The 22,328-nt window shown below is 36.4% G+C and overlaps 1 protein-coding gene across 3 annotated transcripts in view; it reads right to left on the minus strand.

Moving 5' to 3' along the window:
- Positions 1-22,328, minus strand: part of Pkc53E (Protein C kinase 53E) — a 1,159,983-nt gene that overhangs the window by 311,166 nt on the left and 826,489 nt on the right. For all 3 annotated transcript variants that reach the window (XM_081751140.1, XM_081751138.1, XM_081751141.1), the window contains exon 6: positions 20,732-20,885. In XM_081751140.1, coding sequence (XP_081607266.1) covers positions 20,732-20,885 — 154 coding nt within the window. The remainder of the gene's footprint in view (positions 1-20,731; positions 20,886-22,328) is intronic.

The following is a 22,328-nucleotide window of genomic DNA, read 5'->3' on the forward strand; positions in this document are numbered from 1 at the left end:
AACTCACACGTCAAGACAGTGCTGCCAGGACTTGGCCTCTGTTTTTAAACTGTGAGGCTCAATCACTCTTCGGCGTGATAGTGAGGTTCACTAATACATGATACTTATAGCGAAATAATCATTTTTTGGTTTATTGCCTTCATATAGGATATAATAGGGTAGTGCAGGGATGCAAATAAGCAATAAATTTTTACTAGCCAAAGAAAAAAGCTACTAGCCCACATCCCACAATAGAAATCATTTACTTACCTTCCGCATGATATTCAATACTCGCCCACATTAACTAACCACTCGCCCCGGGCGAGTGGTTATTTGCATCCCTGGGGTACTGCATATTATATATATTTTTTTTATCTACTAGTCATGTGGAGCACTTTGATATATAAGTCAAGTTGTTCTATATATTTTCAATCCTGAAGGGGTGGGATCACTCCCGGGCAAAGAATTGACACCTGTTTTGGAACTTGTTCGACAAACCCTTTCGGGCAATATATAGGTCATCCCCAGATTCAAGGTTCAACGTTGGAGGCATCCCTAATTAGTGAGTTTTGCAAAATAAATAAAGAAATAAATAAAAATAAAATAAAATATAATAATAATAATAAATCACTAATTGCTATTAAGAACAAGAATTGGCAAAAACAGATAGAAGATATCTCTCATGCCATTATGTTATGATATATTATGAAAAATACAATGTGTCCTTATACATAACGAACATTTTCTGAAGTCAATGGAAGGTGAATTTTTACCACAATCGAGAAACTAAGTACTAATTTCTCTAAACAAAATAAGTCTGACTGATCAACACTTAAGCTAGAAACTAGGAATTTTCACAGTGTATGGGATTTGTGACGTTAAGATACCACTAAGGAAATACTTTTGGAAGTTCGACAGGGAAGGGGAGAAACTCAAGTGGGAATTATTATAATAAAATCTCCACATCTCCTCCTCTTCTGAAGGGAAGACATGAAATTTGGTAAATGAAGGGTAGACATGAACACATGTTAGAGCTTTTTTGGACCTAGAAGGGAAGAAAAATGCAGAAATATAAGAGAGTTCGGGTTGCAATTGTTAAGAAAACATGGCCACACCTCGAAATTCCTTAAGGTTAGACATATGAAATTTGGTTTTTAGACTTTTCATTTGAAACGATTAAAAAGGTGTTTCAGCATTTTCTGATCTATGCACTGCAAACACAAACTATTGCTTGGGCCACACAGTTGTTAAAAGAACAACATTATGAGATGAATTATGTACAACTTCCAGGTAGAGAGTTACACATGTACTTTATGTTTGCGTCTGTGCCAGAAAATAATCAATTTAACGTTATTATTCGAAGCTGAAACTTTGTCAGGTGAGTTATTTTCTGTATCATACTTAAAATATGATAAGTAATATTTTCAACGCATTATTTATTTTAGTGCGACCAGAAATACCAAAGGGAACATAGGAGTCGGTTTGCACTTAGTTCCACCCAGTAGAAGGGTATGTATTGTTTATACTACTTACAACGTTACCCTCCACATAAAATATAAATTCACCCTTTCTCCCTTCCCTTTTTCGAATACAATGAACCGACTATTTTGCTGAAGAAAGATGCTAAAAGAAAATTGAAACATCTGTGTCTAAACTTTCTTTGAAGCGCAGTCTTTTGTATTTGTAAGGTTTTGCGAGTGTTTTCGAGATAGCCAAATCTTTTACCATGGACTCCTGCTGCGAACTGACCGTGAGTAAACACCCGATCTCGCTGTGCTCAATTTCTCTCGCACACGTGAAATGGGTTTGTTGTTTCCAAAACAAATAGGAAGTTACCTTGTGCTTTTGCATTTCTGCACGCACACAGGTACCATTGTTGTTTTAATGATCAGAAGAAATATCCGATATATATGATACGAAACAGCTAACAGAGGGAGGCAAAGATAAAAGTAGGCCTATACCAAGTTTTCCGCGTGGTACCATTACGGAGAATAAATATTTGATAAAGTCACGTAGATGCGCTTAAACCTATTCCATCTGTCCTTATAACTTTTCTGGTCTCATCAATTTCTCAGGAGAATACGTACAACATATGTCCAAATTCCATATATACTCTTTCTAAACTAATGAGTAAAGTATGATACATAATTTCGGGCTAGAATTTAATTAGAAAAATAATGGTGAGGGTAGTTTTAAGATACACCCATTTGGGGGGAAAGTTACAGGCATATTAATTGTTTTTACTTACTCTGTGCGTAAGTCCCTTCTTACTTTCGTCTCAAGACCTGTAAATCGATCGCAACGGCAGAGCCCGGTTTCGCACTAGTGTTTAGAAATCTTTAAACTCACTTGAGGCAATATTTGTGGATTATTGTATTGTATTTTGCCTTTAATTAAATTTGAACCCACTTCATGATCTTGTGTAAAGTATCACTAAAAGAGAATTTCTGTTTTTATGGAGAACGTAAGCATGGCAATTATAAAAGGTGAGTAAGGTGCGTATGTATTTATAAGAAAGTCTTTTGTGGTTCCGCCAACCTATTCTTTATTTGTTTTTTTTTTCAAAATACTCATATCTCATAAATAAAAGAGCTATTATAAAATCTCTTACCACTATTCTTTAATACTTATAAAATTTTATTTATTGTAAAAGCACTGGCGAGATATTTCTTAACGCCCACTAAAATTATGGTGGAGCTCCTTCGTGGCTAACGGTTAGCATACTTGCCTTTGGCGTGGGAAGCTTGGGCTCGATTCCCGGTGGGAGTTCATGTGATTCGGATTCCACGTTAATCAGTAGGTCCACGTCTCACATAGCCTTGCTGCTGAACGGGACGTTAAACTCAGAATCAATTCAACTCAAAATTATGGTTTTGACTTTATTATGATGTCATTAGTTTAAACGCCCAACTGCCCAGTAATTATAAACATTGACTACATTATAAAATTGTAATTTGTGACGACTAAAATATCAGAAATTAAAGATTATTCTTTGGGTTTTGGAACATTTTCAAAAACGTGAAAAACTGTTACTGCACCGATACAACACACCTTTTGGATTTGTCATAACATGTCTTACATAGCTTTGGTTCGATTCTCAACAAGGACTGCAACTACCCGTTAAATTGTGCATCCGAAAGGCACTCTTTGTTAAACCTCGCTTATCACCGCTCATCTTAATAATATATATAACTTCACCGCGAAGCAAATGTTGCATTTCTCTCTTTCATCCTAACACAAAACAAAACTAACCACAGTTGTGACACGAAGAAACTATTTCGAAAAGAAACAAGCTGTGCTTCATAGAGATGTGTACCAAATGATAGAAGCATAAAGTATTGTTTTCTTTTCTGTTTATTGATATCGGTTGGTGTTCTTAATGAGTTTACTCATTAGTTTAGAAAGAGTATATATGGAATTTGGACATATGTTGTACGTATTCTCCTGAGAAATTGATGAGACCAGAAAAGTTATAAGGACAGATGGAATAGGTTTAATCGCATCTACGTGACTTTATCAAATATTTATTCTCCGTAATGGTACCACGCGGAAAACTTGGTATAGGCCTACTTTTATCTTTGCCTCCCTCTGTTAGCTGTTTCGTATCATATATATCGGATATTTCTTCTGATCATTAAAACAACAATGGTACCTGTGTGCGTGCAGAAATGCAAAAGCACAAGGTAACTTCCTATTTGTTTTGGAAACAACAAACCCATTTCACGTGTGCGAGAGAAATTGAGCACAGCGAGATCGGGTGTTTACTCACGGTCAGTTCGCAGCAGGAGTCCATGGTAAAAGATTTGGCTATCTCGAAAACACTCGCAAAACCTTACAAATACAAAAGACTGCGCTTCAAAGAAAGTTTAGACACAGATGTTTCAATTTTCTTTTAGCATCTTTCTTCAGCAAAATAGTCGGTTCATTGTATTCGAAAAAGGGAAGGGAGAAAGGGTGAATTTATATTTTATGTGGAGGGTAACGTTGTAAGTAGTATAAACAATACATACCGCTTCCGACTCTGTACTGAAGCACTTCCTTTAGCGGTATATCACTAGATCAATCCTGACCCTCATCCCACCTCAAGTTGTAAAGTAGAAAGGGACAGAAGTATTCAACATGACTGCGCACTTGAGTTTCAGTTCACAATACGAAAACCAGTGAGCAAGTAAACAGTCTTTTGTAGGATCGTGTTTTACTTCTTGAATTTGTTTTTGAACATTTCTGTGAATTCAACAACAGAACGCAGTAGAAATACGGACTAGTTTTTACTCCTACCATTACTTTCGCTCCAACCCAGGGATGCCACATTTATGATTTCGTACTAGATTTAGTGATTTTACTATTGAACTAGTGATCTAGTACGTACTTTGGGTAAATAGGCACATTCTAGTGATTTTTTTGCATTTTTTTCTGATGCAGACAAATGAGAAGGAAATGGTTCTTAAAATAAAAGGAAGAAGTATATTGCAGTTCAAAACAAATGTAGAAACCTTAAATTATTTTTTCTTTTCCCTCTGACTGAATGAAACCCCTGCTGTGTAACGACCTTAGGTAAACAACGGCTATCTTTGGTCCGCTACCTCCTTTTGTTAGCCGACATGAGATGGGTTACTTTTTTTCTGGAAGAAATAATTATCCAGTACATTTACGTTTTGTCAGGCACACAGGCGTAGTCTGTACTTGTTTCCTAACGAATTTTAGCAACATAACATAAATGAAACATATGTACCAGAAAATAGAGGCAGTACAAACGGAAATTTTCATCTGTGACACATTTGATGAGAAATATAGTTAGATGTCACGTGCAAGCAATCTAAACATGTCCTATCCTGTAATTCTATTCGTATGTTTATGTAGGTGAGACTGAGAAATCAAGAAACAATAATAACTGGTTTTCTTCCAGGGGAAAAATCTAAATTTGAAGGGGTGTTATACTGGGACTTTAATTGCGTCCTTTGTACAAGATTAACAAGTAATAGCAATTTTTTAATTTATTTTAGTTCTTGGGGAGAGGAAGATGGAAGCGAACCCTCGTAAGGACCTCTGCAAGGAAACATGAATACTATCCGCCACTGTTTGTTACATTACACAAAATAGTTTTATTATATATATATATATATATATATATATATATATATATATATATATATATATATATATATATATATTGAGTTTTAGTCAGGGTTTTCATTCTGCAGGAGAGGGGGGATAGTAATACCTGACGAACATTTTCTATTCTCAGTGTGTTGCAATGATAGCATTTCCTCCATTATAACTTGGCCAAGCTAGTTGCATTATATGTAAGGATTAAGTTAGCCTAAAAAGCTTAAATTTCTATGGCTGTTTTACTCTGTACCCATGTTTCTCATTTTCGGTCTACGGGACTCTGTGTCCGGAAATTTTCGATGGCTTCCAAGTCGGAAAATAAGTGTATCAAAGGCATATATATTATATCTATGGTTATATGAGGCATGGATCTACAGTTTAAAGTGGGATACCGGTAACAACTTCATGAGCTTCCACCGTAAATCGAACCAGAGTCTCCCGCGATCAAGGCGTATGTGTTAACCATACAGCCACGAGGAAATTCACATAAGCACACACACATATATATATTGTTGAGTTGATTTTGACTTTACCGTCTCTTTCAGCAGCGAGGATATATGAAATGTAGACTTACTGATTAACGTGGAATCCGAACTACATGAGCTCGCGCCGGGAATTGAACCCGAGTCTTCCACGGCAAAGACGCGTACACTAGCCGCGGAGTTCACACACACACACAGAATCAGAGTCCTCACACACCAAGGGTGAGAGCTGTGCCACTGAGTCACAGCGGCCACGGGGCTAGGTCGAGTCCACTTCACGTTCATAGTTTCTTAGTACATAAATATTACGATTATGAAATAGATTTTCCTTAATGAGCTGCATAAAAACAAAAGCTTTCGAAATGCATTAAACAATTAGCTCGATTTGAGTGTGAACTTAAAGTTATATCAGAGTGTAAATACGGATACGCACCAAAGCTCGAAAACTTAATACACTATTTCTCCTATATAGTCAGCATGTATCAAGCAATCGTTCAGCTTTCATTTGAGAGCATGGAAATCGAAGGCCCCTGAACAACTATGTTACTAATGTGCGGAATGTATTTATCTTACAGTGAACTGCTTTGATGCCAAGTGGCCTAACTCCAAAATTGAAATTTTCCAGGAGTGAAAGTTGAAGTTCAATATCTCATGAACAATCCATATTTCTTTTATGTTGGGAACCAAAACCATAACTACTGTATGTAGTTCATTGCTTTATAACTTAGTGTTTACAAAAATCCTTTAAAAAAATACCTATTCATAGAAGTGAATGGTACTTATCTGTACTAGTTCTTGGCATCCAAGCAGTCCATTTATTGTAATACTAGCTTAATATACCCATTCTTCGCATGGGGGCTGTATTTGGAAGTCAACACCTGTGGAAGTATCACCATTCATTTCAGTGACCGCGAAAACTATGGATTTGACACTAGTATCAATCAATATGGGCTATTTATACATGTCTCGGTATTCCTCACCCGCTGACAACCGGCCCGCATACAGTAGTAGCTGAATTTGCAAGTCATCGCTGATGGAAGTGTCAACTTTGATCTCAGCGACCGTGAAAACTATGGATTTGACACTAATGTCGATCAATTTGGATTACTTTTACTACATGTCTCGCTAAACGCCCCCCTGAGACCCCCCTGGTTCCAATTTTGACAAAAACGCTTCGCCTTAGACTGGGACCTGGACCAAGGTATCCGTGACCAAAATTTGGTAACTCTCGGTCAACTTGTCTGGTCCCCAGGTCGGTCCCAGTAAACGCCCCCCTGAGACCACCTGGTTCCAATTTTGACAAAAACGCTTCGCCTTAGACTGGGACCTGGACCAAGGTATCCGTGACCAAAATTTGGTAACTCTCGGTCAACTTGTCTGGTCCCCAGGTCGGTCCCAGTAAACGTCCCCCCCGAGACCCCCCTGGTTCGAAATTTAAAAAAACGTTTCGTCTTGATCTAGGGCCTGGACTAAGGTACCCGTGACCAAATTTTGGGAACTCTCGGTCCACTCGTCTGGTCCCCAGGTCAAACACAGACAGACAGACAAACACACAAACAAACTCTTTATTTTATTTATATTAGATAAGATATACTATGTAAAATAGTCTCGTATCATAATATGTGATTTACAACAAATGTTACATTATATATTATCCGTAGCTCGTGATATGCTGCAACATATTAAAGCCTCAGAATAGTTGGGCAAGCGAATAATCCAGAAGTTACGTAACCCCATTGCGTTCATGGGAACGAAAACACAATAATTATAACTATGCTAAATTGCTATAGACTACCAACTGCTCATTCAGAGAATTTATGAAGTTCACTTTATCGCAATAGTTTTATACAAACTAGATTTAGACTACGGATAATAGTTTTATACAAACTAGATAATCAATTATTATTATTATTATCATTATATTTGCAGTACAACCAAATACAACGACATTAACTATTAGTTCTAATTAACTGAATTGAGCTGAAAATTAAATCTTGATCTTTAAAGATTAACTATTAATTTTATGCGTTCTGTACCTTTCTGAAGGAATAAAAGCTGGAATTGGTTTCAAGGCTGTTTCTGAGTGAATACTTTCTTCAAAATAATATTAAAAATTATAGAAAGATTTTCGAGACATTCGAGTCGAGTCGAGATTTTTAAGAGCCGTCTCGACTCGACTCGTGTCTCGACTCGAAAATTCGAGTCGAGAAATACGTTTGTCTCGACTCGTCTCGAATTTTACAAAGTGTGTCTCGACTCGAATCTCGACTCGAATTCGAGTCGAGTCGAGTCGAGATTCGAGACATGTCTCGACTCGAGCGCATCCCTACTGTCAAAACCGGGACTGGTTCAAATTTACTACTGCTTCCAGTTGGAATACTGATCTCTATAGACCGAAAACGGTAAGAGATATAAGAGTGTGATTTTTGTAATTGATTTATTTTTACCAAGAATAGGTTCCACATTCGCCATTAACCCTCTATTTAAAGTGGAAGTGGTTCAAATTAACGATTTTCAGTTTCAACATTTATCGCTATCTAACTAAAAATGGTAATAGATACCAACAAGCGATTTTCTGCAATCAATTTAGGGTGTCAAGAGAACGTACCACCACAATCCTTTACTAAAACCGAAAGTGGTTAAAATTTACTACTACTTCCGGTTTCAATATTGATTTCCATAGAACAAAAACGATTAGATATATTGAGTGCAGTTTTCTGCAATCGATTCAGCTTCTCAAGAGTAGGTTCTATCTCCTTTCCTAACCATCTGTTGAAACCGGAAGTTATTCAAAATTAACAATTCCGGTTTCAACATTTATCGCCAAAGAACAGAAATGGTAATAGATACCGACAAACGGTTTTCTGCAACCGATTCTGTCTTAAGAGTACATACCACTACAGCCTGCAAAACACTCTACCATAACCGGAAATGGTTGGAACTTACTACCAGTGGCGTAAATAAGGGCCCTGCAGATCCCGCATTGCGGGGGGGACCAAGCCATCAAGGGGCCCCCAAATCGTGAAGTAGGACGCAGAGAAGGGGCCCCACTCCACGCTGTCTGCGGGGAGGCCCCCAAGCCTTTAGTTACGCCACTGCTTACTACTGCTGTTGATGCAATCGATTCAGCTTCCCAACAGTAGGTTCTATCTCCTCTCTTAACTAACTATTCAATTCGGAAGTGGTTCAAATTAATAATTTTCGGTTTCAATGTTTATCGGCATAGAACAAACAATGAGGCACAGTGAGTAATAGTTTTTTAATATAGATTCAGCGTCCGAGAAACAGGTTATATTTTTTATCTTATTAGCTGTATATGCACTACTTCAAGGTTTGAATTTCCATGGTTTGAAAGTCAACTGTCAACTGTGAAACGAAACTCACTTGTTTTTCCACAATTGTCAATCTCTTTCCTGGCCTTGAAAAAAGTGATAAAAGAAAAATTTCCCAAAATTTCAGGTTTTCTCCGACCCATTACAACACTAGTTCGTACAGCCAGTGTAACCGCAATCTAAATCAAAATAGTATTTTACACTGTAGCATAGGCTTAGTATGCTCCACTTGCCAGACTTACGAACGGGCATCGTAACCGAAGACGGTCGTTAAGTCGACGATTAACAGTGTAATATATAAATTCCAGCATTACTCTGGGAAGTGGGAGGGGGATATAGTACAATCGAAAACGATCGACATTGGTGTCGAATCCATAATTTTCAGGTCAGTTAGATGAACAGTGACACACTCGATCCCGTTAATATCCACGTTTAGCCCTTATTAAAGTACGGAAGGTATAACGTCGTTGACTTCCCGCGAAAAACTGTAGTGACGTTTATGGGGAGTGGCTAGCTTGGTTACTCGTGGCTCGCTGAGCGCAGTAGACGGTTGGTGGCGATTAACTACCCTCTTACCACACCCCCAGTGACGGACATGTCCAAGCGCGGGAAGCCAACGAATTTATACCTTCTGGACTATAGCACCCTTAGTAATGGAAAGGGAGTAATATGCAGAAAACGACCAATATTAGTGTCAAATCCATAGTTTTTCGAGACGTATAGTTACACTCAGATACTGTTAGAGAGAGTCGAAATTTAGTCCTCACCGGTATGGAAGGTGAAAAAGGGTACAAAATAAAATGTCTAAGATGATAAGATGACTGTCGAAACAGAGTTTTCAATGTTATTTACATTGTCTAGAGATTACTTGCATATTTAGCGTCTACATAAACAACTTTCTTTAACATTACTCCTTTTTTTTCATTTAACACACTTCACTCTGTAAATTTCAAGATAAACAATACCTCTGAAGAGAAAGACGCTAAAGGAAACCTTTATCCTTCACTGCACAATGGTTCAATTATGAAGGATTCCATCGTACACGTGGCGTTCATTTCTGTTCTGACTTCTTCACTATCACTTACTTTACATATATGCATAAATTACGTACTTATGCAATCTCCTGCGCTTATAGAAGCCACGTCACCTGTAAATTTCGCAAATACTCAGTCAAGGGTGGTCTGGCCGTCAGACAACCGTGCAAATTACCCAGTGCACCCTCCCCCCAAAAAAACAATAACGAAAATATAATTAATAATTTTCTGTAAAATATTTAAATTATTTTTTTCTGTAATATTACACAAAATAATATGGTATCTTCTGAAACTTAATTTGTAGTAACTTTTGAAAACAAAATTGGCTAACCTGAAATGAGCAGCTATATTGCTGGAGCGCTGCACCACGGCTATCTTCTGTAAACAATCATAAAACTAAAACCGCACTTTTAAATTTTAACATCTTTATTTCAAAATTATGCCTTATGTTATAATTAAAGCAATGTAAGGCTGTACACATAAGATGAGATGTCTGTAGCAAGAGGCATCTATATACGACACGATAACTCTTCTCCGACCGACCAACTGATATAGTTCTGCCAAAGGGTCGTCCCGTGAGTGAATCAGGTCGTGCAGTTGCTTCAGGTCCCGCGCCACATATGAAAGAGTTCCTTCAGAAGTGTAACACTATAATATTTAGTATGAATATCCTAAGTAATAATTAAAGATGATAAATCATCATTTTGTAAAACAATAACGTTACGTTTGCTCTGAGTTTTCTCGAAACATGTCCTATCAGCTTCAGTAACACTCCTTCCTGGTTTAATCCTTAATCTTTTTTGCGCCTTGGCTGTCTAAAACATTTTTTGTTTAAATTTTCAGGCAGGTGTAGCACAGTAATTTCGAGTATCAGGTACTTTTTGCTCTATTTCTGACCATGCTAAAGGTTATCCCGTTTCAGCCTCTTAACAAAAAAATTAACTTCATTATTTCATTATAATCAAGCTGAAACTTTAAACATGTAATAATGAGTTTCTTAAACAAGAAAAAATCGATGTTTGGACTGTGATAGAAATATCTGTACTTTCACTAATGTAAGAGCTTGAAGAAAGTAATGAAGTACCATGTTTTACGGACTATAACACGCATTGTTCTTCGAAAAATTACCTCCAAAATTCAGGTGTGTCTTATACTCGAAATTAATATTAAAACGTCCAGTGTATGATTAAAATTCCCGCCTGTCTTTAAAATGGCCATATATTCGATGCAACGGGAAACCTATCTTTATCTGGCAACATTGGATTCCACTGGCAGTAGCAGTGCACCGATGTGATGAACATGAGTTGTGGGGATTCACAAGCTTGCTAACACTGTCAACCTCCAGCTCCGACATGGGATATGGATAAAATTTCGCGGCCAAAACACCGCCGCTCAAAATCTCGGTGGCTAACACATTGCCGCCCAAATCCTCGTGGGCCAAACTGTCGCCTGGTCAAAACCTCGCGGGCCAAAATCTCACGGAATGAAACTTCTAATTAAAGTTTACCCAATGAGTTTCTTAATATGCAATTCCATATTACAAATAATAATAATAATTATTATTATTATTATTATTATAAAAGAAGAAGAAGAAGATACAAAACATTGTGTGCGTCGGTTTTCTCGGAGGTATTCCCGTTTCCTCCTCCTTTCTCCATTCCACCATCTTCTTCATCCTAAATATCTAAGTGAAATTATAAAAAAACATCCCAGGCCCGAAGCTCAAGAGAGATGATGTCACAAACGTAGTTATATTCATATATATATATATATATATATATATATATATATATTGAAAACACGCGTTAGAATTCTTTCTTGTTATTATTTTAATGCAATTATGTGTAATTACTAAATACATACATAGTAATATATATAACATTCTACATAAAAAAATCGTCGTGACGAGGTTTTATACTGACGACATTTCTTCCCAGGCGAGATTACGTCCCACGTAATTCAGGTCAGGCGAGGTTTTGTGTCGCGAGATCAGGACCGGGAGGTTTTGGCCTGGAGAGAGAGATTGTGTATGGTGAAATTTTGGGACGCGAGGTTTTAGGAGCCGAGGTTTTGGTCAGACGAGATTGTGTTCCGCGAGGTTTTGTTCCCAAACCATCCGCCATCACAAACTCAGAACCACCGACTAGCATATACAGACCGTGATCTCTGCGAAAAACTAGAAACAGGGCGAACCGTAGCGCCTCTAACATGCGACGACGGAACTAACCAGTCGATCTGTTAGTCGACAACCCATGACGTCACACTCGAAAACGGATGCCAGCGCCAACCCACTTACGACGAAACATCGTTTCCCACCAAATGTTGATTGGCTCCTTCGCCGTGCAGAGCGAACAAACTAATTTCAATAGCGCATAGTTCGGTTTTATAAACTAAGATTTTTTTAGTCTGGCTTTGCAATCTAAAAATAAAAATGGTAAAAATGTTACGTGATTTAAAAAAGGTGCATCTTATAGTCCGTAAAATACGGTGACACAATAATGACATAACATCAGTTATGCTTAATACAGCACTCACGTTAGACTAACTTATCAGGCAAGAAATTGCACTCTGTACTTGCTCTCAAAAAACAGGTTTTACGCAGGTTAACACAAAGATAAAAGAGGAAGGGAAATTCGAATATGCCACGCAATGTTCAAACTTGTCCTGTTTCACGGTAAAGTAAAAACTACTAATAAATAGGAGTTTTAGATTGTCGCATGAAATACTTATTTTTCTACCTTTTTTAAATTTCTTTTTACAAATGAGAATTAGTTCCCCATTTAAAATATTTGGTTGGTTCATTATTACTTGGAGTATAATGCCACTTTTCACCACTTAGCTTAGAGAAGACGGGAGTCGATCCTTAAATTGGGTTTCGAATCACTACTCCTATTTCTATTAAGAGGCAATCACTCCAGTGGGAGTCAAACGCGGGACATTGCGAACGAAATGTACTAACACTAGCGAGTTCGCTACGATGGAACACTTTGGAATCTCTCGTAACAATTCTCTTTATAGCAGAGGAAGCCATAGGCGGATTTTAGGCCACATTTTACCCTCACGAGAATATTTGGTGGCGACATAATTGTTCTTTGAAAATGATACAATCGAACTGGAGAGTGATAAATTTTGTGAGAGAGAACTACATTTGGGTAAATTTTGGAGCAGAATACAGTTTTGGGAGGGTTGGGATGGAGAATAGTAAATTTGCGACCGTTACGCCAAAGTCCTTGAACGGGGAGGGGTGATAAACATACCAGATATATTTAGGATAACTAGCTTAGCTCAGCCTGTTTCGCTGGGTTCAACTAAAGAAAATGGAATTTTTAAGTGAAAATTGTGAAATATCCAAAATGAAGGTTAAAGAGAAAACTATAGAATATAAAAAATAGAGCAATAGCGTAACAAAGAAAAAAATTGAGCAAAGGCGTGGCCTAATGGTTCTCTCTTATAACGTTGGTACAAGATCTATTATGGAAAATAAAATCAATGCACACGTGCGCAGTGACCAGCCGCAAGAATGATAAATTGTCTTCATTGCAATGCAATGAATACTTTGATGAACAATTAATGATCAACGTGTAAATAGTTAATTATTAAAGTAAAATGATACGTAAAAGCAAATCTTGTCCCAAGTGCTATTTTCAAAAATTCATTTCAAACGGTTGTCATTTGGTCATGAATAGCTGACACATAGGCTAACATCGATTTCATCTATAAATATGAAGATAGAACTAATAAGGTCATTGAAAATAAACTGTATTTCAAGTGACGTAATAAAGCACGAGGGCTACTTGTTAAGCAAGATCCGATTGTCAATAGAAATAGAAGAAGTAAAGATAGTGTCATACATTTTTGGTTATTTCCTCTGCATACTTTCAACTATTTTTCTACATAGTTACCATGTTTGTTTAAACATTTGTCATAGAGTTAGAAGTTTTGGCATGCTCACGTTACGTCGTAGAAATTACCCGCTATCTTGATTGTATGTAATGAAAAAATAAAGCAAAACGAAAGGTAACAGTCTGGTGTGTAATGACGTCTACCAGATTCATTGGCCTATACGTGCTACGCAACAACATGAATGGTTACTGACACTTTGAGATGCTTCGCAAATACGTATGGACTGTGATTCAACAAAGGGAAAATGTAAGGGAATTGCTGTTCATGAAGGATAGAGCTCCGCCCACTAAGCAATTCCAGTGAGAGCATGGCTTAATGACAATTTCCTTGGCAGATGGATTGGCCGCCGGGGACCGACAGAATGGCCTGCACACAGCCCCGATCTTACCCAGTGAGATATCTTCCTTTGGAGTTGGGCTAAGGAACAAGCGTACAAGTTAAAATCAGAGGATATTAATAGTCTTGAACAAAATATCCGTAAAGTGTTTGCAAATGTTTCAGTTGAGATGCTAAGAAAAGCCGTGAATTCTGTTTCTAAAAGAGTCCAGAAGTGTGTGAAAAATGCGGGTGCATACGTTGAAATATAACTTAATAACCAAATAGTGCACCTTAATAATGTATTCAATGGAAATAAAAGTATGACAGGTTGTTTACTTTTGGAAATGTTCATTGTTACAAATACGTACTGATTTTACAACCACCCTATATTCTGTTTTACGAAGACATGAAATAAAAATAATTTTGAATATAACAAACATACATGATCATGAGAAGGAAAATATATTCTTCTCATCCCACCCACAAAACAAAATAGGTTGTTCTTAGAAGTTTATGCCTTCTCTACACTCAGTGTTGCGTAACTATTAGGGGAAGTTGTTGAGTTGATTTTAACGTCCCTTTTAGCAGCGACGCTATATGAGACTGGACCTACTGATTAACAAGGAATCCGAACCACATGAGCTCCTGCCGGGAATCGAACCCGTGTCTTCCACGCCAATAAGTATTAGGGGAGGGGGATTTGGAATGATCATTAGAAGGCAGAGTATGCCAAGCTTCCAAATTTTCTCGAATAATTACTTGCTCGTCTTGCTCCAGTCGAATATTAAAAACTGGTTACATTATATCTTACAAGTATGCTCGAAAGAACCTTCTGGCCAAAGAAAAATATGTATAAAGATTAGAATCGTTGTGAGGACGGAGAAAAAGGAAAATGCAAATAAAAAAAATAATCGTTTCCTCTAACCCATCAAGTAACCTCCCACTTCTTTTATGTTCGACAAAAATTCTTCGTGGAATAGAAAAAGGAAAATTGAAATATGAAAAATTTGAGTCCATGAGATTTTATATTTCCTTCACTACATCATCATCTCTGGTTTCTGCGGAAACTATATTACTGAAAAATGAAAAATGTAATGTCAAAAGATATTAGATTATAACAGATCACAACAATATCTATACAAAGGCTTTTTTTTTTAGCTTTCTATTAGAAGGATAATGTAACAAATTAAGATGTGGGAGTTTAATATTATGAGTCTAATATTGGAGCTATTCCATTAATGGAAGGAGAAAAAAAAAACGAAAATTTACAGAAGAAATGGGAAAGAGCTAATTACAAATTATATCTGAAAACCTTGCAGAGGCGTCTAGGAAGAAAAATATCACACAAACTCTTCACAAAACTATACTATAACCACACACACACATATTATATATCAACGTTCGCTTTATGTGTGTGTGTGTGTTCCAGCAGAACTCTGTAACGCCTGGACCAATTTTAACCAAACTTGGTACTTATATCACTCACAGTCTGGAAAACAGTACCGGTGGACATAAGACTCATTTAGAGCTCCTAGGGGGGAATGAAAAGGGAGAAATATTAGAGAAAAATTACCACAAAGAACCGATATTAATGTTGAATCCATGGTTTTCAAAATTCATGGGCTGATTACTCACAGTTCCGATTCCCTTTAAGTCCAAGTTCATTTCCCAATGACGTACAACCCTCTAGCACACCTAGGAGGAATAGGAGGGATGACAGGATAAAATAATCGTAAACGGTTAATATTAGTGTCGAAATCGTAGTTTCCGTGGTCGTTGAGATGAAAGTGATACTCCCGATGCCGTTTCAATCCTAATTCAGCCCCCCATTAGTCCCCTGACGGCGAAATGATAACATAACAGAAACACTCACAAACAACCGATATCAATGTCCAATCCATAGTTTTCGGTGCCCCTAAGTTGATTGGTGACACTCGCTATATATTTAAGCCTGCATTTAATCCCCATCAGTACTCTTAGGATGGTGGAACGGACATGTAAAAATAATCGAAAACGACGTTTTAGGTGCCCTTGAGATTAATAGTCACACTCCCAATAGCGTTAAAGCCCCAGTTCAGCCCTCATCGGTATTGTTGGTGAGAAAGGGTGAAAAACAAAATGTTTCCATTGAACGAGATTAGCGTCGAATTCACAGTTTTCGGGATCATCAAGCTATTAGCTTACAATAGCGATGATATTTAATCTGAAGTTTAGGTATGAACGGGCATGTAAGCTGCATTGGGAATTCACACGGGCAACGCAGAAGGCATTGCTCGTACATTTATAAATATTTGGATGTACGTGTATGAATGAATAATCCAACGTAACTACAGGACGTCTGAAGTAATTTCAACCGAACTTGGTAGACATATGACTCAATCTGGAAAAAGTACTATAGGAGTAAGACAACTCATGGGGTGGCAGTTGGAAGAAGTGACATATTAATGCAAAACGACTTATATTAGTGTGCAACCCATAGTTTTCGGGGTCGATGAAATGAATAGTGACGTTCCCAATGCTATTTATGTCCAAGTTTACCCCATCGGCAAAGGGTGCGAGAAAATGAAAAATAAAATGTGAAAAATGACAGATTTGAGTTCATAGTTTTCGGGGTCGAGAACACGGTTGTCCCGTTTGAAATCTTTTCGTAAGATGGCTAGTATCCACTTCAAGCTTTTTTTTTTAATTAATTTGATTAAAGGCGTATTCTGTGTGGGCAGGGTGTCTGAATATTTATGCCAAAAGAAGAGTATTTTCTGTATTTTTACCAGTACTCTTTCATTGAAATAAATACCCTAAGAGGGAAGGGGATCCGAATATTTTTCATGCCCGAAGAACTGGTATTTTACGTAGTAAATAAATAAATCTGATTTCCATTGTTGCAGAAAATGCTATATGGATGCGCAACAACTGTATATACATGGAGAAGCTTCTATACAGTTGATACGTCATGACTTCAAATAGGGATGCGCACGAGTCGAGACATACTTTGTAAAATTCGAGACGAGTCGAGACAACTGTCATGAAAAAATTGGGATTCAGCCGTTTTCTAACTTAACATTTTATCATTAATTCATCATGATTTAAAACAACCTATTGTGAGTAGGGATGATTCATTCTATAAATTAGCAATCCAGCATTGATTCACTACAACTTTCACTGAACACAGAACATAGCGATACCATGTATATTCTATTATTTATTCAGCTTAGCTTCAAATAACTTTCATTGCAAGTAGAACTGATTTAATACGTGAATTACCATTGATTCGCCATGACTTTTAGCACCTCTTATTAAAAGTAAGCATGCTGCATTTACCATTGATTACAAAACCATTTAGAGCCTTATGCAAATTCGTTTTGACATACGATTACCGTCATACTAAAAGGCCTGACTATTGCAGGAAACATATGTTAGTCGAACTCTTTAGTATGGCACTAATCACGTGTCAGAACGGCTCTGCATAAGGCCTTAAGTGTTTTATCATTGATTAACTAAGACATTGAACGTGGCTTTCTTCCAGAAAATTTTGTTCGGGAAGCAAACTCAAAATATGAAGAGGCTGCACTGGGATACAGTGTATATCGAAATACATTGAAAATTCGCGAATGCAGACATTAGAGCGTCATGGGCAAAGATACTGTACATAGGGGTCTATAAGAAGTTCGAAAAAAGTTCAAAATCTCAACGCCTGCATTCTTTTGTAAAATTTGAAGATTTTCTTTCCTGTGATATGCAAATAAGAAAAAAAAGGTCAAGTAAGTCAAAGATCATACACCTAGTTTAGGGTAACAAGATTTAGAAAATAATAAAAAAAAGGACACTCAGCAAACTGGCATAATTTATAGCAGTGCATCTAGGTATAGTGATTATGTTTTTATCCATGCCAGTGAGAAAGAAGTCCCTAGTTTTTTAAAAAAATAATTCTAATATTATTCTTAACATTTAAACATGAATCAGAATAGATTGTTTTCTGAATTCACATATTTTTATGACTGAATTTCTTGTAGAAGGGTTGGTCGTTCTTTGAAAAGAAAGAAAATGCTGTTGAAATCCATACAAGAAATTAAGTATTCATAACTAAGATCCAAAAACGGAACATTTTACGTTCGGTTTGAGTTTTTTCTCGAGACACCGAAAGACTTTCTGAAAATAGCGTATAATCTCGTTAGAAAGGTCTGGCTCATTGCAAGTATACATGACTCATTGCAGGTATAGAAGACAATCTTTTCTCTAAAAAGATCATTGCAAGTATAGAAAACAATCTTTTCTCTAAATAAAAAGTCACATAAAAGGAATTAGACCAGCTTAGCACTTCCTTAAAGGTAACTTTTCCAATTGCCTTTAAAACTGAAATTCAGTTCTCCCACCGAGATTCAATGGTGTTAAGGGTGATTATTTAAATGATCCTTAAAACCACGGCTGCACGAAGGAATTGTTATTATATAAACAAACGTGTGCTTTGCAATAATTTCAGTTTGCAATCAATTCTATTATCGTTTATGTAGCGATCAATTTTAACAGGATGAGCCATGGACAAAAAAAAAAAAAAAAAAAAAAAAGGTTTTCTATCAACCGGTGACTCGTTCGTTAAATTAATCCAGAAAGAAGGGATTACTGAACCTATCGTCAGATACATGTTCTATTTCTTAATTATGAATATGTAATGCGCCGCTATTATCTAGCTGTCCCGAAGCGCATTACATAAAATTCATTTGGTGATGGGGTGTCTGGTCCGCATCTTGTGATAAAGATTAAAATTTAAAAGAATAACTTTTCGAATCGAATTTAAAAGTTTGTTAGAAATTCAATTATATAAAAAGTTTTCACAGTATGGGTTCTGTGTTTTGTAACTACCAATTCAGCTTAAAAATATGAAGCTGTGATAAGTAAAAACCTCGGATCGTTCGTCAAAAGCTAATCCATCTGTAAAACTATGTATGTATTTATATTTAATGCCTAGAAATATCAAATCGGTTCAAGCTGTTGCAAATATATTGTTATTTGTTCACAGATGATGTGTAGCTTTATAGAAAACAGAATGAACTATAATTAATAATTTTGATTATGTTTATAAATATAGTGAGAATATTAATTCTAATTTTGAATACAGCCGCTATAAACTTGAAAAGGCTATAAACTATAAACTTAAACAGAACTATAAGATATGATATGATGAACTATAAGAATTATATATGTTTACAAGGAAGATGATAATATGATAATATATAATGAATATGTTATAAGTATAATATGTAATATGGAAAAAGGGCTGTTGAAAAGTTTAAAATTGACTCCTATTAAAATATAATCTAATATTCATATGTTCTTCAATGCTGCATAGTATAGTTGACATTTAAACGATGTTTTCTGCACAGCTTGAGTTTTAATGGACACTTTTACGCATGGCTAATGGAAAGAGATCTTACATTCTTCATTGTGGGAGTTCCTTCATTTGCGCACCGAAACTCCAAATCTTATATAGTAGAACATGTGCCTGTGTGTGTGACAAGGTACAGTTCAAATAGTCATAAAGTAACATACGAGAAAAACTTAAAATGACCTCCAAAATATATTGGTTTAAAATATCAAGCAACTACCTAATTGTCAAAAAAAATAATGAAATTTGCTTTCTTAGCAAATTGTGTTAAAATATGACCACTTACAATGCATAGATATAAAATTAACTTTATTTTTATATCAAGTGAAAATATCTTCACTGTTTGTCACTACAATCAAGGCAACCCCTCTATATGTTACTGAAGATACCAAATAGCTGCATTCTTTTTTTTTTTTTTTTTTAATATATGTTTCTGTTTGACCTTTTGCCTCGCCCCTTTAAGTTTTCTGTTCATCCGTGTTCTGCACTGTGGTATGCTTACTTCTTTTTACAGTTAAACATAATACGACCTGCCAACCGGTTCAGTGATTCCTATTTGTTAAGAATTTCGTTAAAAGGACGAGTCACCGATTGGTTGCAAATTGGAACCTTTTATTATAGCTTCAAATCTTATCTACCTGTCAATCAGAGTTAATCGCTAAACGAATGATAATTTATTTGGTAGCAAACTGAAATATACTTAAAAAAAATAGTTTTGGGGGGAGAGAGGGCAGTTGACCAACTCCTAGAACGAGACAAAAAGACCCTCATTCGAAAGTATGTCTGGAAGAAACAATGCACGAAGTAACTAATTGTAAACAAGGACGATACCATAAAATCGTTCTAACATTGATTCATTACATCTTCAAGTAAATTAATTTCATTGCAAGAGTGATACCTTGAATAAATCAGCATTCTTCTATTGGTTCACCATGGTTTCGATCAACTCTCATTTCTAGTAGGGATGATACAATGCTCTCGTATCGATTCACTACAGTTTGGAACTCGCATTGCACACACGGGAGGTACCGCAAGCGTTCATTGAATTACCACGACGTTAAACAAGTTTTATTACAATTACGAATCAGACACTTCACAAAAATTCTATTTATTAATTTACAAGAAAGTCGAGTAGCTCGCATTACAATACACAATATGACAAAGAAAATAATAATAATAATAAAATGTACTCACAACTGGAGCGTCTCGTTCCACACTGGATTGAGACACGAGCGAATAGTTTTCGTTTTCTTCTTCACGTTATCCGAATCTGGAATCAATTTGAGCTTCACGTAAGGATCCGACAGTCCGTTGGGATCCATTGGGATGAGATTCCTTCCCTGGCGAACTGCAACAAGGCAAAAATAAATAAATAAATAAATAAATAAAATAAATTATAAAATACTACACAGATCATTTTGGTAGGTTTTCCAAATTATAAATTCCATTCTGGTATACAGCAAATGATTAATCATGCAAAACAATTTGAGAAGAGATGTGTTGCGAAACACATGCTTTATATTCACTTCACTTTCCGAAGATCTATTACGCCCTTGTCTCTAACAAGTAAACCTTATGTTTGGGTGAATCGAGTTGCTGACTGAGACACATATGAGAAAGTAGTACTAAATGTGGTCAGTATTTCAGTAAAGTTGTAGGTGCGAAGCTCCAGGGGTTTAGGAGATACAGCTACCAGAACATCACATGGAAGTACAGAATAGTCTTTATACAGTTGGAGGTAAAAGCTCTGTAAGACCTCTTGTAACGACGAAAGGTGAATAACAAATATATGGGTACATATTAGGACTAGGGGGGAAGTCATATAGCAAGGGTATACCTGACGGCGGCCATCTTAAAATCCGCCATTTTGAACTAAGGTTAAGTTTTTAAAATAGGAATAGGGTCATGTGATACATGATTTAAGGCGCAAATTTAACCAGAAGAACAATGGTGACGTTAATTTTTATTTACGCGCAATTGGTAAAAAGTTACAGGGAAATTAAATATTGTTGCAGCATATGTATTAGTCCTTTACCCCACCTTGTAAATTTTGTGTTAATGATAATAATTAAATAAAAAGCAGGTGGATAAATATTCGGTCTATGGTAAGAGTTGCCTTGATGGCGGCCATGTTCAAATCCGCCATTTTGAATCAGACAAAAGTTTTAAACAAAACGCATAACAGTGACACCTTATTAATAGCAAATTTTACCATAAATCCAACGGTATAACCATTTTTGCTTTATTATTAACCAGCACAAAATTAAATGGGAATAGAGTAATGCAATAGATGACTTGGGCTAGAAGTTAATCAGAAATACAATGGTGGCGTAACAAATGCTGGTTAGTGATAAAGCAAAAAAGGTTATACCGTTGGATTTATGGTAAAATTTGCTATTAATAAGGTGTCACTGTTATGCGTTTTGTTTAAAACTTTTGTCTGATTCAAAATGGCGGATTTGAACATGGCCGCCATCAAAGCAACTCTTACCATAGACCGAATATTTCTCCACCTGCTTTTTATTTAAATATTATCATTAACACAAAATTTACAAGGTGGGGTAAAGGACTAATACATATGCTGCAACAATATTTAATTTCCCTGTAGCTTTTTACCAATTGCGCGTAAATAAAAATTAACGTCACCATTGTTCTTCTGGTTAAATTTGCGCCTTAAATCATGTATCACATGACCCTATTCCTATTTTAAAAACGTAACCTTAATTCAAAATGGCGGATTTCAAGATGGCCGCCGTCAGGTATACCCTTACTATATGACTTCCCCCAAGTC

This window comes from Thermobia domestica, chromosome 3 (genome assembly GCF_964235325.1).
Source record: "Thermobia domestica chromosome 3, izTheDome1.hap1.1, whole genome shotgun sequence".
Taxonomy (NCBI): domain Eukaryota; kingdom Metazoa; phylum Arthropoda; class Insecta; order Zygentoma; family Lepismatidae; genus Thermobia; species Thermobia domestica.